Source organism: Meleagris gallopavo, chromosome 30, assembly GCF_905368555.1.
Source record: "Meleagris gallopavo chromosome 30, MGAL_WU_HG_1.1, whole genome shotgun sequence".
Taxonomy (NCBI): Eukaryota; Metazoa; Chordata; class Aves; order Galliformes; family Phasianidae; genus Meleagris; species Meleagris gallopavo.
The window spans coordinates 3,068,031-3,083,699 of record NC_139433.1 but is presented as its reverse complement, the minus strand read 5'-3'; the positions used below and the strand labels follow the sequence as shown (position 1 = coordinate 3,083,699).

General features: G+C 66.6%; 1 protein-coding gene across 1 annotated transcript; it reads right to left on the bottom strand.

The window, feature by feature from the left end:
• Positions 1-5,008: 5,008 nt before the first annotated feature.
• Positions 5,009-15,663, bottom strand: MIDN (midnolin). Its single transcript, XM_085211675.1, has 8 exons — positions 15,472-15,663; positions 14,035-14,257; positions 13,295-13,382; positions 12,985-13,047; positions 8,430-8,816; positions 8,083-8,215; positions 7,690-7,986; positions 5,009-6,503 (listed from the first exon to the last, which is right to left on the bottom strand). Exons 2-8 carry the CDS (start codon positions 14,250-14,252, stop codon positions 6,241-6,243), a joined length of 1,449 nt encoding a protein of 482 aa, XP_085067801.1. The 5' UTR covers positions 14,253-14,257; positions 15,472-15,663; the 3' UTR covers positions 5,009-6,240.
• Between the last annotated feature and the right edge of the window lie 6 nt (positions 15,664-15,669).

Below are 15,669 nucleotides of genomic sequence, written 5' to 3'. Positions count from 1 at the left end.
GAAACACGCAGCACAGCCGCGGTGCTGCAAGTGGGGGCACACGCAGCAGCGTGGCACACAGCCCCGACTGAATAGAAACATGGCACTGACCTTCAGGGGATACAGGCACAGACGTGCACACTCACATGCACACTCACACACATGCACACATAGGGGAAGCACAAACGTGTGCCACTGTGCAGCAACGGCTGTGGGTTGAGGACCTCCAGCTGCAGCCACTGCACACAAAGCCCCCCTGCAGCCCCTCCATCCCCATCTCCTGCACACGGGGAGGATGCTGGGGGGACACACAGCCCCCAGCACCCAGCAGTGGGGCTGTGCACGGGGTGTGTGGCCGAGCATCACCAGGCTGCGTCACCCGCTCTGACGCATCGCTACCTGTGGGTCCCGCTGCTATATAAAGCCTCACACACGTCCCATCTGCTCTCACAGCAGCTGACGGCTTGCCGGGGAATGGGGAGGGGGGGGAGGACTGACTTGGCACCCCCCTCTGACCCGGAGGATGGGCGGCCCCGTGCCAGCCTCTGAAATCTCGGCATGGCGCAGGAGCGGCGGCGGGGGGAGCGCAGTGGCTCGGTGCCACCTGGCAGTGCTGCGGCCGGCAGGGCCATGCGGACGTCACGCGCGCTCCTCGAGGTCCTCATAAACACCGTGACGCACCGGCGCTGCCCTCTGGCTCCGCTCCTCACCAACAGCCAGGGCTACACCGGGTGACCCCCCCCAACCACACACGTCACTCTTCTCGGAGCTGCAAGACACCAGATGGGGGTCCTCAGGAGCTGGGGCACGGGGGACAAAGGGCTGTGCTTCTGGCAGCAGTGCAAGGACAGGCAGCCAAACCGGGGCTCCCAGTACGACCAGTGTGGGTTCCCAGCACGGCATTGTGGCTGCGAGGATGGCAGCTGCAGCCCAGACTCCATCCCAGCACCGGCACGGGGCGGCCGATGCGGAGGAGGTGCGTGGCCATCCCCTGGGATGGGGCTGGGCGCTGTGCCCCTGGCTGTGCATCCCCCGTGATATCACCGCCCCGGCACGCCGCGCTGCTCCGCCGGCTGTGGAACAGGGCCAGGCAGCAGAGGGAACCGGGGGGGGGTGTGTGCACACAGCCCACTGCTTGGAGCCACGGTGCACGCACAGCACCCGTGTGTGCAGAGCTGCTTGCACACGCATGTGGTTGTGGCACAGCCATGCATCCATTGCTGCTTGCAGCGTGGCCCCTCTCCGTGCACACACATGCATGCCTGTTGCATGCGTTGCACGCACAAACATGCAAGTTGGCCGCGTGTTCTGTGTGCACACGAGTGTAAAGGGCCCCTGGGACACGTGTGGGGTGGAGGGCGGCTGCAGGCGGTTTGGGTGAGCGCTGTGGGGCCGGGCTGGGAGCGGTGTGGGGCTGGGAGCAGTGTGGGGCTGGGGCGGGCTGGAGGCCGCCGGCCGGCCGGGGGGGTGGGGTGAGACATTCCTTGCGGCGCTTGTTATTTTATCTGGTTCAAAGTCAGTTCCTGGAATGTTTTTAATTCCAGGATCCCGTCCCTGCTCCGGCAGTTCCCGCCCCGGCTCCCCCGGCCGCCTCCGCGCCCCACACTGGGGCTGCAAGGCCACAGCCCCACGCCGTGCCCCACAGCTGTGGGGCCCCACAGAGGGGCCGAGCCCACGGCTGCACCGAGACCCACGTGTGTGCGGGGGGCTGCGCACCCCAAAGCGATCCCTGAGGCGAGGAGTCGGGTCAGGCTGCACCCATGGGTGACCCTCGCTTGGAGGCCGCCTGCAGCCCCACACGAGGGTTTGGGTTTGCCTCTGTGAGCACAGTGGGACCCCGCTGCTGCCGGCAGACGCCGTGTTCCTGGCTGTGTTCCTGGCTCCTGCCAAGGACACGCCGGCAGCGCATCGCCCACCCAGTGTCTGGCACAGCCGCGCCAGCGCCGTCTCTCGCCAGCAGCCACCGCCGGGTGCCCAATGTGGCAGCACCACCTGAGCCACGGGATGGGGGTTCAACTCCAGGGGAGACTCGGTGCACGGCATGTGCAGCAATGTGGAGAGCGTGCAGACGTGCTGTGCACACGTGTTTGTGTGCTGCGGCTTGATTGCACGCATGCACAAACCCTCGCGTGCAGGTGTGGGGGTGCTGGGTGCCGGAGGCTGGTGTGCAAGGAGCAGGCTGTGCAAGGGGCTGGCTGTGCGAGGGGCTGGCTGTGCAAGGGGCTGGCACGCAGCTGGGCTGTGGCTGTGGCTGCACCTCGGCCCCACGGGTGTGACGGGAGGGCTGCGGCACCGCAGTTCTCACCACGGTGGGTGTTGCCCGACGCACCCTGCGCTGCGGGGGCTGTGCTGGCAGCACTGGGGGGGCACTGAGTCCAACCCGCCCGCACCCGCCGGCCTTTGGCACCGCAGCGCTGGGCAGGTCAGGGTCACCCTGTGCTGCACCGTAAGACTGAAGGCAAATATTTGCCCCGAGCCGGCAGCTGAGGCCCAGTGTGGGGTTTGCTGTGCTCAGCGGCCGTGGGCTGCACCCCAGGGTGCTGGAGAGGGGCACCGCCCCATCTGGATGATGCACAGTCCCCCCCTGCAGGTGCTGCACACACACACACATCCCCCTCCCATGCATGCAGTTTCCCATCTGCAAACACCCCCTCTGTGCACACCTGCCCTGGGCACGCACACACACACACACGTGCACAGCTGCACACACACACACACACACACACACAGGATGATGACAGCCCTGCTCCCCTTGCAGCCCACACCACACCAAAGCAGCGACGCCGGCGCTGCCGCATTACTTCATCCTGGGAGGAGTGGGACGAGCGCAGCCGCCCGGCGTGGGCCTGGCCTGGGGCAGGCAGGGAGTGGGGAGATGGGACAGTGCAGAGCAATGAGGAGGCTGTGAGCAAAGCAGGGTGCGGGGCCTCTCCAGGTGCACGGACACCTCCAACCACCCCCACCCATCCCAGGACCCCTCCATGTTATCAGCTGCATCAGTCGGCCCTGGGTGCAGTGATGTCACCGGGCGGTGCGATGAGGTCCCCGTGTCCCAGCTTGTCTCCTGCCACGCTGCAGACACAGACAGCTCCCACAGGCAGCCGTGCTGCAGTGAGCCTGGCCAGGGTGAGCCATGCCGTGCCATGCCATGCCATGCCATGCCATGCCGTGCCATGCCGTGCCATGCCGTGCCATGCTGTGCCATGCCATGCCATGCCGTGCTGTACCATGCCATGCCATGCTGTACCACACCATGCCTACAATACCATGCCTGTGCCATGCTTTGGGGCCAACCCTGTCCCATGCCCACCCCACATCCCACACACCGCTCCCTGGCTCTGTGGGACCCCCGAATCCACTGAACCAGACCCAGGCCATAGGGAGGGAGCCTGAAAGAGGAACCCCCCCAGCGTGGGGGTCCCAGGTCCGCCAGGAGCTGTTTGCACACACGTGTGTGCCCATGCATCGCTGCCCGCCTGTATCCCCTGCTCACACGCGTGTGCACACGGGCAGCAGATGTGAGCACACACACGTGTGAGTGTCCCCGCGTGTGCCTCCCCGGGCAGGGATTGCCTTTTAAGGCTGCTGCCATTTGCTGCAGGGCTGCGAGCGGCGGCTCTTCCCGTTGCCAAATTTGGCGTGAGCGGTGCGGGCCGGGGGTGCGGAGGGAGGGGCGGGGGGGGGAGGGGGGGCGGCCCCGGGGCTCGCGCTCCCCGAAATGACGTCAGGACCGCGGTTGGCAGCGGGCGCCCGGAGCGACACAGCAGCGCCCTGCGGGAAGCGGAGCCACTTCCTCACCCGGCCCGGCGAGACCCCCCCGGTGCTGCGGTGCGGGGGGAGGCGCTGACCGGCTGGGCAATGTTTGCTGCTGCTGCTGCAGCACCGTGTCACGGCTCTGCGTCCGGCCCCGTGTCCCCGGGGTCAGCGGACGTTGTCCCCATTGTCCCAGCGGGGGGACGCGGCTCGGCTGCCCCCTCCCCAAATAACGGCCACGCGGATCACAGCCCGCTCCCCCCCGGAGCTGCGGCCCTGCGGATGCCCGCGGTGTCCCGAGGAAGGGGGAAGGAAGGGAAGGGCGCTGCAGCTCCCCCCGAGGCGGGACGGGGACGGAGCGGACGGGCACCCGACCCAACCCGCGGTGCCCCCATCCCCGCACCGCAGCCCCGCCGTCCGCCCGCCTCCGTCCCCGCATCCGTGCGCGGGCGGCGCCGCGGGGCCGCGCGGAGCTCCGTCGGGTCCCACCGTGGGACCGCAGCGCTCCCAACCCCCGCCTTCCTGCCCCGTACCCGGAACTCCGCCGTCCCTCGGCCCGGCATTTTCCACCCGGGGACCCGAAGGGCCTCTCCCGACGGGAGCGGAGGAAGCGGAGCGGGGCGGGCGCTGACGCGCATCCCCACGGCCTTCCCCTCCCCGTCACCTTCCCCAGGGCGGGGGAACGCCGCGGGGAAACGAAGCTGCTGCAGGTGGGGAAAGCGAAGAACGGGCGGGAGCCGCGCCGTGACGCAGAGCCCGGCCGGTGGAACCGGCACCGCTCCGGGCAGCGGCGGTGCGAGCGGGTCGGGGCGGTCCGGGCGGCGCGGAGCGGCCTCGGAGACGGAGCGACGGGAACGGAGGCGGCACCGAACTCTTCGCCCCCCGCAAAGAGGAAGGAGAGGCTCCAGGGCATCCCCCGCGCTGCTGGGTTTCCCTTCCTCCTGCACGCCAGGCTGCACGCTCGGTGTTTGCGTGTGCAAGGCTGCACGCACCCACGTGTGTGTGCACGATGGGGTGTAGGTGTGTAAGCGTGCACGGCTGGTGAAGGGGTGGGTTGTGCACAGCTGTGCAGGGGCACAAGCATAGAGCTGTGCAATGCCATGTGCGAGTGCAACGCTGAGTGTGCAACAGCTCACACCTGTGCAGGCGCACACGTACAAAGGAGAGACCACATGCATGCCTGTGGCTGCAGGAGGAGGAGGAAGAAGAGGAGGAGGGGGAACCCGGTGTCCCCCCCTCCCCCCAAAAAAGCCCCAACATCACAACCAGGCGCAGGTGCTTGGAGACTGCCCAAATTTATTTCAAAAATAAAAAATAAAATATTAAAGACCGAAAGCTTCGCTCTTCTCCTCCCCACCTCCCCGCCCCCCTCCCCAAAACACACACAGAGAAAAAAAAAAAAAAAAAAAAAAAAAAAAAAGATTTTTATGGACAAAAAACACATCACGTGGGTTCTCTATTTGCACAGAATCTCCTGACAAAAAAAAAAAAAAAATCAAAGTCGGACAAGAAAGATTCCTACGGCCTATGCAAGACTATGTCAGTATTGGCTCAGTCGGGTCAATGTCTATAAATATGGGCCCCACACTCGCAGGTACCATCACTGAGTGCTGGGGCCATTTATTTTTTAACTTTTTTTTTTTTTTTTCTCTTCCTTTAAGTTAAAAAAAAAAAAAAAACAAAAAACAGAAAACAAAACACAACACCCCAACTAAAGGGGGTGGGGGGCGAGGGGGGGGAAGGGAGGGGTAGGACCCAGCGCTTCAGCTCTGGGCTCTACAGAGGGAATGCACCGTTCCTATTCCCCCCCAAGAACCAAAAAAATAATAATAATTAAAAACAAAAAAACAAAACAAAACAAAAAACACCCCAAAATGAAGCCTCCCCCCACCCCCACCCCCCCCCGGCTGCGGCACCAGGCACACGCGTGGCATTGTCTGTTCCCCCCCACCCCCATCCCCCCATCTGCCCCCCATGCCTGCACACGTGGACAGTAAAGTCCGGGGGGGGGGCCCAGCCCCGCAGCCGAGCAATGCTACATATAGAAGGGAAGGGAAACAAATGGCCCCCCCTGGGCTGGCGGGGGCCCCCAGCACCTCCAAAGAGACTTTGCCTCCTGCTGCCCGTGGGGGGGGGGGGGGAGAGGAGAGGGGGAGAAGGAGGGGGGAGCGGGCTGCTGCGCCCCTCTTCACAGCCAAAGAGCAGCTTTGATCCCCAGGGCCCCCCGTGGCACCAGGACTGCGCTCAGAGCTGGGGCAGAACCTGGGGGGGGGGGAGGGGGGGCTGGGGGGCAGCAGCAGCTCCCACCTCTCACCCCTCCCCCCACGCTCCCCCCAGCGCAGCCACATCCGCAGGAGCTGGAGATCTGGCCCATAACAACAGAAACACGACCCCCATCCTCAATGGGGTGGTGGTGGGGGGGTAGGGGGGTGTCACAAAGAGACGGGGGGGGGGAGGAGGGGGTGGTGGCCTCCCCCACCGACACGAGTCCGCGGCCGCAGCCCGGCTCTATGCTACGACGAATTCGGACTTGATGTCCGCTTTGACCTCCGGCTTCCAGACCGAGTCCTCGAAGTCCAGATCCAGGCTGCCCTCGCTGGAGACGCTGCTGTTGCTGTTGGTGCGGGAGGATTTGCGGTTGGGCAGCCAATGGTACGGAGCCCGGGCGTCCCTCCTGGCCTTCCTGCGCAGCCTTTTCTGCTGCATCAGCAGCTGCAGCCGCTCCACTTTGCAGCGCGTCGCACGGTTCTCCGTCTGCCGCAAGCGATCCCCTGCAAAGGGGACAGAGGTGTCACCTGGGGGGGGGGTCTTTGGAAGTGGGGTTGGAGGGGGCGCGGGGTCCACCTGCAGGGTCACGCAGTGTTTGGGAGGGATTGGAATCTCCTGGATTCCAGAAATGGGGACTGGAACCATTGCTGAGCTGTGGGCTGGACCCTCTCCCTGTGCTGGGAAGGGCTCTGTGCCCCATCCCTGCCCTCACTAACAGCAGGGCTGCAAACAGGAGACCCTGTGCACTTCACAGTGCAGTGGGGTGGACCCAAACCTTCTGCTTGGTAGTGCCCTGCCAGGACCCCCCCAGAAATAGAGGGCACTCCGGCATCACCTGCTGGGCTCTGGGTGGGAAGGTGAGTCAGATGGGGAGGGGGGTCAGGACTGAGAAGGGCTGTGCAGGTGGCCATAAAGGCCAGCTCCCCGTTCTCTGGGAATTCAACACAGCCCAAACCAGAGCCCATGGACTGGGGGCTGCTATACTGGGGGGAAAGAGGGGGGGAGGACACAGCTCTGTCCCCAGCACTGCACTGCACTGTGAGGTGCACAGGGTTTGCAGCCCTGGTGTCAGTGAGGGCAGGGATGGGGCACAAAGCCCCCCCCCCCCAGCACAGGGAGAGAAGGAAGAGAAAAAGTGAAGGGGAGAGTGAGACCCTTCAAGTTTCAGTTCTTTTCTCTATGCAAATCATGGTGATGGGGGAGGGAAGAGGGTGTGCACCCCCCCCCAAGCACAGGGAGACACCTGAGCATCTCGTCCCATCTCCCTCTCAGCAGAAACCTATCCCAGAGGGTTGGGAATGGGAGGAGTGGGCAAGGAGTTGCATCCCTGTCTCCCCCCACATACCAGGGACAGCCCCAGCCCTGCGGGGGGGCACAGGGACACAGCCACCCACCCCACCCCACGTGCTGCAGGCCGGGAGCTGCTTACAAAGCAGCATCAAGAAGATGTGCAGAGGGAAACGAGGTGGGGGGGGGGGGCAACGAGAGCTGCTCCCCCACCCACGGGATGAGCCCTGGGGCAGAGCTGTGCAGGTGGAGAGGATCCCAGCGTACAGGAGGGCAAGGAGGAGGGAGAGAATCTGATAGCAGGATCCCAGTGCCACGGGCAAGAGCTGCTCCCTACGGATGGGCAACGGCCTCGGTGCCCCCAGACCCGTCCCCTCCGCCACCCCCCAGGGCCATGCTCACCACTGGGCTTGCACATCCGGATCTGGCTTTGGCACTGGACGACGGGGTGCAGAGGAGCGGACGCTGCGGCCGCGGGCAGCGGCTCTGAGGTAGTTTTGGTGGTGAGGTCCGGGGATGCGGGCGGTGAGGAGGAGGAGGATGAGGAGAACTGTGTCTGGCAGCGGAGCTGTGCCAGGGACTGCGGCATGCCCTGGTAGTGTCGCGTGGCGCTGAGGAGGTCGTTGAGGATCTGCAGGATGGTGCCGATGTCCCGCCGCGGCCGCCCGCTGCTGTCCTGGCAGTTGGGGTGCAAAGTGCCTGGGGGGGGAGGAAAAGAGGAGATGTGAGCCCGCCGGCTTCCCGGATACACAGCCCCCACTGTGACCCCCCCCCCCGGCCATCAGCCGCACGTACCGGAGAAGGTCCCTGAGAAGACCCCAGGCGCGTGGTTGACGAAGCTCTCGATGACGGCCCCGGGTTTGCGGGAGCGGGCGCTCGGCGCAGGGCTGCTGCTGGGCGAGGAGCCGCCACGCATACTGCAGTCCACCTGCAGGGATGGATGGGGAAACACGGGGTCAGCACAGCCCTCAGCACAGCCCTCCTCCCCCAAACCCCACCCAGCACCCCCAGAGCCAGGGGACACCTCTAGGTTTGGCAATAGAGGATGAGCAGCACTTGCCCCCAAAGCCACGGGCACCTAAACGGCACCTTGAGCCCCTCAGAGCCCCAGCAACCCACGTGAAGCCTCGACCCCAACTCACCTCTGAGCACGAGGACACCACGCTGCTGTTCACCGTCTGCGCGCTGGCCCCGTGCGACCGGAACATCCCAGCGGTGACAGGAGCGGGGTGGGGGGCATTACAGTACACGGGGGGGGCCGGCGTGGCGGGTGTGGGGCTGGGAGCTGGGCTCTGCGGGCAGGCGGGCACCACGGGGATGCGGGCGAAGCCGGAGCCGGTGCTGCCATGCAGGGTCCGGCAGTGGGGGCTGTTGGTGGCCCCCGCCTCGCCGCGGCTGGCGATGACGTGCCGGTGCTGGAGCTGCCCGCTGCTCTGCTGGGCCGCCAGCTGGAGCTGCACGAACATCATATGGTCGCCCACACGCAGCGCCAAGGTGAGCGGGGAACGGCCCGATAAGAAGTCATTGACCTGGGGGTGGAGAAGGAACACCGTCAGGCATAGCACGGGCACATGGCACAGAGCCCCCCCCCCCGGTAACAGACAAGGGCAGCACAACCCCTCGTAGCAGAGCCACGCCGTCGTAGGGAGGAGGCTGTGGGGTGACCCTTTTCCCCTTGGCTGCATCGGGCAGGCGGTGAGCAGCCGCGTCCCCGCACGACCCCAGCGCATTGCCAGCTCCATCAGCTGACAGCTCCATCCCTCCTGCCCCTCCACCCTCAGCTCCTGGCACAAAGCTGCTGCGTTGTGTGTGCCCGCCCTCCCCGGCACCCAACCCACAGCGCCCGCAGGCAGGGCCGGGCTGGGGCTGACGCAGCTGTAACACAGCCCCCCCCTCTCCCCCCGAGGCACCAACATGTGGGGTGGGGGGTACGGGGAGCGACGAGGTTGGGGAAGACGCAGGTGAGGACATGCCAGGACCTTCCGTGCCCATCGCTGTGGCTTTGGGGTACTGAGGAGGGCAGCCCCCTCCCCTCCCAGCCTGCAGGATGGCCCCTGTGCAGCCCTGAGGCAGCTGCAGGCAGGTGATGGAGCAGCTGCAGCGCAGAGATGAGAGTTGGGGCTGACCCCGTTCAGATTGCAGCACTGGGGGGAGGGTGGTGGTGGGGTGGTCTGATCCCCACCATCTGCTTCCAACCCCCCTCCCCTCAGACCCATGCATCTCCAGAAGCATAAAAAACAGCACAGCCCCCAGCACTGCTCAGCATTCACTTGGGAGTGAGGAGGGAGGGAGTAAGGGGTAGGGGGTAAAGCCTGCGACCCCCCACCCCCCCCCCCCCATCCCCTTCCTTTTCACTGTGCTGCTGCACCACTCCCCAACCGGGGGGGTGAGGTGGGGGGGGGAGGACGGGGGGGGGGGGGGTTTGACACCTCTCACCCCCACGGCTGAAGGGCGCGGGCTCAGCAGCGCCGTGGGAGGACATCGGGTCACAGCTAATGGCGGTGACGCCACCGCCCCCCCCAGCACAGCTATTCCAGGGCACGGCCAGGACTGCCTTCCCCGGCCGTCACGTGCAGCTCCCAGCACACGTCACCCACCCACACCCCCCCCCCCCCCTTCCCGGGTCCCAGCGTCACCCTCAGTGCCGGCGCTCCCCATTGCCCCCCCCCCCTTCCCCTCCCCTCCATCCCGGTCCCCGCTCGCCCCGTCCCACGGAGGCCGCTTCTGAGAAGCCGTGGGAAAAGCAGCTTTAAAAATACCCGCAGCAAAGCCCTGAGCGTGTCAGGCGGAGGCTGCAGAGGAAGAGGTGGGCGTGAAGGAGACACTGCAGCTCTGGACACGGAGGTTACGGGGCGAGGGGGCGGGAGCCGTGCACGTGGGCAGGCGTGCAAACACACGTGTGTGCAAAGCACCTGAACAAGGGCAGCAGCTTAACACCCCCCCCCCCCCTCCCCCAGCACAATGCTCTGTCCCCATCCCTCGGTCACCGCTGTCCCCACTCAGCCACAAAGCACCACAGCCTGAACAGACCACACAGCAGCCCGTGGGAACGGGGTCAGCACGGCGGGGACACCCATCACAGCCCATGCCCCCCCCCCCCCCCCAGCTCTGTACCGACTCTCTGTGCCCACAGCAGCCCCACACCTCCCCCTGACATCAGCACAGCCCATCTGACTCACACCTGCTGAGCCCCACCTGACCCCTCAATGCCGGGAGAAACCAAAGAACCCCCAACCCACACTGGGCGCTTCCCACACCGCCCCATCACCCCTTCCAGCACCCCAAAGCCCCCCCCCCAAGGCAGGGCAGGGCAGTCGGTCCGGCTCTGGGGCTCCCAGCTCCTGCCCCCACGCCACGCTGCCAACCCCCCCCCGGCGAAACCGGGCCGCTCCAATGCAAACACGTCCCACCCAGCAGCGCCTGCTGCCGCCCACGGCCCCGTCCCTCCCCACCACTGCGATGCAAGGCGGGTAGAGGGGCACAGCATTGCTGTGTGGGGAGGGACGTGGCTCCTAACCCCCCCCCCCAGGGGTCCCCTGGGGTCTTGCCACGTCCCCAGGGTGGAATGGCTGCCCTATGCCGGGCTGCGGGCCCACGGGGATGGACGGGGTGAGCAGCTCTGGCTGCTTCTGAGAAACACCGATGAGTCACAGAACGCCGCATTCCCACCTCGCTCCAACACATGGCCCTGCGTGACCCCAACCCCCCCCAACGTGACCCCAACCCCCCCCCAACCTGACCCCAACCCCACAGCAAACACCAGGAGCTGCCCCCTCCACCACCACCACCACCAGCACAGACTCTCAGCCTGCAGGAACTGGAGGGCAAAGGCCGGCACAGAACGCAGGAAGGGGGGAGCAGGAAGCGAGCCCCCCCCCCCCCTCCATCCCTGCAGGCTCTCCAGCCGGGCGCAGCTGTGGCTGACAGCTGGGACCCCAGCACCGCTCGGGGTTTTTCCATGCCAAGAAGGACAGAGGGCCAGAGCCCCTCAGCCACCATTGAGAAATCACATTCCTTCGGCCACAGCCCCGGGGCCGCAGCCCTGCAGGGCACGACACGTCCCCAAGCCTCCCACGGCCCCCAGCACCGCGTTGGGCAGGGAGACCAGGAAAGGAAGAGCCGAGGTCACAGAAAGCAGCAGCAGGGCTGCGGGCACAGCGTCCTGCCAACAGGGGCACCGCCCCCATACCCCCCCCCTCCGTGCCCCCCCCCGTGGTGCTCAGCTGCAGCGCAGCACCACCTCCTGCCATCACCGCTTCCCGGTGGCACCTGGGAGGGGGGTTGCAGTGCCCGGCCCCCCCGCCACCCCCAGAGGAAGCCAGCGCAGCGCTGCCAGAGGATGTGTGACGCAGGCAGAGCCGTGCAAAGCATGAATGAGAGGAGTGGTTTCCTGCCCCCCCACCCCCCACTCCCCTTCACCCCCCCCCCCCCCACCCCCCAGGTGCTGGCAGTTCCTCCTGCGCAGCCCTGGCTTCCTGAATCACCGACCCCGGAGGAACCGGCGGTGGGCAGCAGGCGTGGAGCTGCTTCCACCCCAACACAGCCGCACTGAGAGCTGCATCTCCCCCTAAGCAGAAGGGCACCCCGAGCTCACAACCCCTCCCCACCCCCCCCATGAATCCTAATGACCCCAAGCACATCACGCCTCACCGGGTGCTGCGCAGCCCCACAAGGAATCGCTGCATCCCCACTGCTGGGATGCACACCAGGACACCCCCGCAGCACAACAGTGCAAATCAGTGCCAGAATCCCCCTGAGGGGTCAGAACCCATCTTGGGGAGCGGGACAGATCTAGGCTCACTCAGCCCACAGAGGGTTAAAGCTGTTGACCAAAGCCAAGGACACCCCATATCACTCAAGGTCCCCCATATGGGGCAGCCCTGGACCTCACAGCAACCCCATGGCCGAGGGGGGGGGGGGGGGGAGGGGACACACAGCCAAATCCCCACACACTCAGCACAATCCCTTTTCCCAAACACAACAAGCCAGGTTAAAAAAAAAAAAAAATATATATATATATATATATGAAAAAAAGCCAACAACAACAACAACAACAAACCCCAACGCATAAATCCCCTTTTCAAACCCATCCGCACACCGTCCGGAGAGGAAGGAAGGAGTTGAACAGCAATAATAAAGAGACTGAAAACAAAGAGCCGGGGCGGCGCGGCTGGGGGTAAATTCCACCTCGGTGGCAGCTGGCGGCTGCGTGCGCACACAGCCCTGGGAACTGCCCCCCCAACACGGCACAGAACCCTCCTCCTCCCCCCCCCCCCCCCACCATAACACAGCCAAACTTCACAGTGACGGTAACCCCGGTGCATGGGGAGCACCGCAGCACTCAGCCCTCCCCCTTTCCTCATCAATGAGGGCTCAGAGCCCTCCACGAGGGGCTGCAGGGCTGCACAGCCCCTTAAGCTCCCTGCACCACAGGGCGAGTGGCTGCAGCCCCCCCCCCAACATTCCCCCATTGCCTGCTGTATGACCTTGGCTGAGTCACAACCCCCCCTCCCAACTCGAGGTGTTTGGGCTGCGGGTGCAGCGTGGGACCTCCCCACACCCAGGGACCACCCTGGGCACCACCCTCAGCATTGCCACCTCTCCCGGAGGGGACCTTGAAGAGGGGAGGAGGGGATGGGGCCGGGAGGGGCCACGGCAGCCCCTTCCCATGGAGCTCTTTGTCTCGCAGCTGCTCACCTGAGTTTCAGTTAAGCTTTCCAGCGCTTGCATCACCGATTGTTCCGGCCTGGATGCCTGGGACTGAAAAATTATGGAGAAAAAAAAATAATAAAATAAGGAAGGGGGGGGGGGAATTAACATTACAAATGCAGAGAAAGAGGGGGCGGCTGCGCGATGACAGTGTCACTTCCACTATTTCTACACAGCCCTGAGAACGCAGCCATGGGAAAGCAGCGCCGTGTGCCAGGGCTGGGGGCTGCAGGCACGTCCTGCATGGGGTGTTTGTCACAGATAGGTGTACGAGGGGAGGGCACACAGAGGCACTCACCATCAGGCCGGCCTCCACGGTGGGCACCAGCGTCAGTTTGCTGCCTTCCACCACCCCCAGGTCCTGCAGCTTCCCGGAGCTGAGGCGGCTGCGGGAGAGCAGAGAGGTCAGAGTGGCCCCGGGGGCGGCAGATAACGCTGCTGGGTGGAGGGGAGGGGGGAAAAGCAGTGCTATGAAGGCCCCACCAACACCCATAACCCACCACCCCCTCCCCTCTTAAGTCCAGGATGCCCGCCCCATACAGTGACATCGGGCACTCCGGGGGGGCTCCGCGGCCCTGGAACGGGGCTGTGAGGGGCTCCGCTGTCGCTGCGGGCCGGGGATAGGAAAGGAGTGGGGAGGGGGGGGTCTGCGCGGCCGCCCCCAGCGCGGCCCTTTGTCAGACAAAGGACTCCCCCTCCCCTCCCCTCCCCGCCGCCCCCCCGAGCTGCCGCCCCCGGCTTGAGGTGGAGAAGGAATAGGGATGCGGGGGGGGTGGGGGGTGTGAAGGGAGGAGGGGGAGAGGGGGGGGGCGGTGCTGAGGCCGCGCCGCCGAAGTTGAGCGCAGAACAAAGGGCAGCGCCCGGCGCCGCACGGAGCCCCGCGGGCACGGCCGGGCCCCACCGCCCACAGAGCGACCGCGGCGGGGGCAGCGCGGGGCCTCCCGGAGCCCAACCCCCGCCCTCCCCCCTTCCCTCCCCCCCCACCCCTCGGAGGAATTGGGGCCGCGCAGGGGAAGGGGAGGGGGGGGCACTCCGTACCTGTCTTTGTGCAGCAGCGCCAGGCGCTCCTTGGGCACCTTGAGGCGCTGCGACAGCCGCCGTTTCAGCCCCTCCACCGTCTCGTCCGGAGGAACGGCCACTTCGTACCGCGCCCCGGTGGTGGTGTGGATGCAGAGGTGGACGGGGCGCTCCGCGGGGAGAGGATCGCAGGGGGCGGCCCCGCGGCTGCAGCTCCGAGCGCCGGGCTGCGGCTCCATGCGGCCTGAGGGGGGGGAGCGATCGGTCGGTCGGTGCGGGACAAAGAGCGGCGGACGCGGGGAGCACCGAACCGAGCGGTGCGGGTGTGTGCGGGGGGGGGGACCCTCCGGGGGCCGCGTTCCCACCGGAGAATAATTTAAAAAATCGATATAAATCCCAAAACGATAAGAATAAATCCCCGCGCGGTTCGGGTCGGGAGGGGTTCGGAGCGGAGCGCTGCGGGAGGATCGCGGTGCAGCGCCCGGGGCCGGACCCGCCGAACCGGCAGCGCCGCGCAGCCCTGCGAGCGCCGGGGGGCGGGGGGCGGGGGCAGCTCCAATGTAGCAACGTCCCGGGGGCGGAGCCTCGCCCTCATTCACTCCGTCTCCTCCGGCCGTCCCGACCAACCCGCGCCCTCGCAGCACTCCGACATCCGCGGGTTGAGCCAATAGGAGGCTCGATCCGGTTCCCCACGTGGCAAAGTGTGGGCGGGGCCGTCCGGATTCCTCCGCCCACGCTGCGCTAGGCCACGCCCCCTCCGCCCCCCGCGCGCCCTCGCGCCGCTCCGCGCGGCCATTCATAATCCGCGGCCGCACAACAAAGGGCCCCGCGCGGGGGGGGGGCGGCGGCGGCACCGGCACCGAGCGGCGCCGATGGGGAGAACGGCCCCGAGGGGGGAACGCGGAGCACCGAGAGAAGCTTCCCCCCCCGCCCCCACGTCAGGAGCCCCCACCCGGAGCCGCGAGGCCGAGTGACGCGAAGCGGAAAGGGTGGAGGGGGAATGGCACAGCCGCCGCACCCGGTGCCCCTCCCCGCACCGCCCGGTACCGCCGCTGGGAAGGGCTCCTCCCGCCCGCAGCGCCCCGGCCCGGGGGGAGCGGCCACGGCGGCACCGGGGGGAGCCATGAGTCAGCACGGCGCGCGCGCCCTCTGCCGGCCCCGCCGCGCCCGGGGGGGCACAGCGCCCGGAGCCCCCGCAACGCCGTTCCACCCCGCGGTTCCATAGGGCTGGAGGGGAGAATGGGGTGGGACGGAGCGGCGCGGCCCCTCTCGGCGATGAGGGCAAAGCGCCGACAACGGTCCCGCACCCCGGAGCGGGGCTGCAACGCGATTCTCCCCGGGAACCGCCGCTCACGGGACCCCCCCCCCCCAACCCCTCCATAAATAAAACATCCGCGCTGAAACCCCTCCGCGGAACCGCCCCGCGCCCCTCAGCCCCGCTCCCCGTCCGCCACTCACCGAGCCCGGAGCGCTGCCCCGCGGATCCCGTTGCGATCAGAGCTCGGCTGCCTCCGGTGGCACCGGGGGAATGAACGACGGAAAAAAAAAAAAAGCCCTAAAAGTTCCGGGAGGGCGCGGGCGGAGCGGTGCCCCCGAAGCGCTGCCCCGTGCCGATCGGTCGGAGCGCAGCCTGACGCGGAACCGCCGGGGAGGTGC

Bases quoted from the DNA above. Each gene is read 5' to 3' on its own strand.
- MIDN (XM_085211675.1), bottom strand. From the start codon at position 14,252: ATGGAGCCGCAGCCCGGCGCTCGGAGCTGCAGCCGCGGGGCCGCCCCC. The intron at 8,817-12,984 runs GTGAGCAGCTGC...CTCCACCCCCAG, and splicing joins AAAGCTTAACTGAAACTCAG to GTCAATGACTTCTTATCGGG. The intron at 6,504-7,689 runs GTGAGCATGGCC...TCCCCTTTGCAG, and splicing joins CCGGATGTGCAAGCCCAGTG to GGGATCGCTTGCGGCAGACG.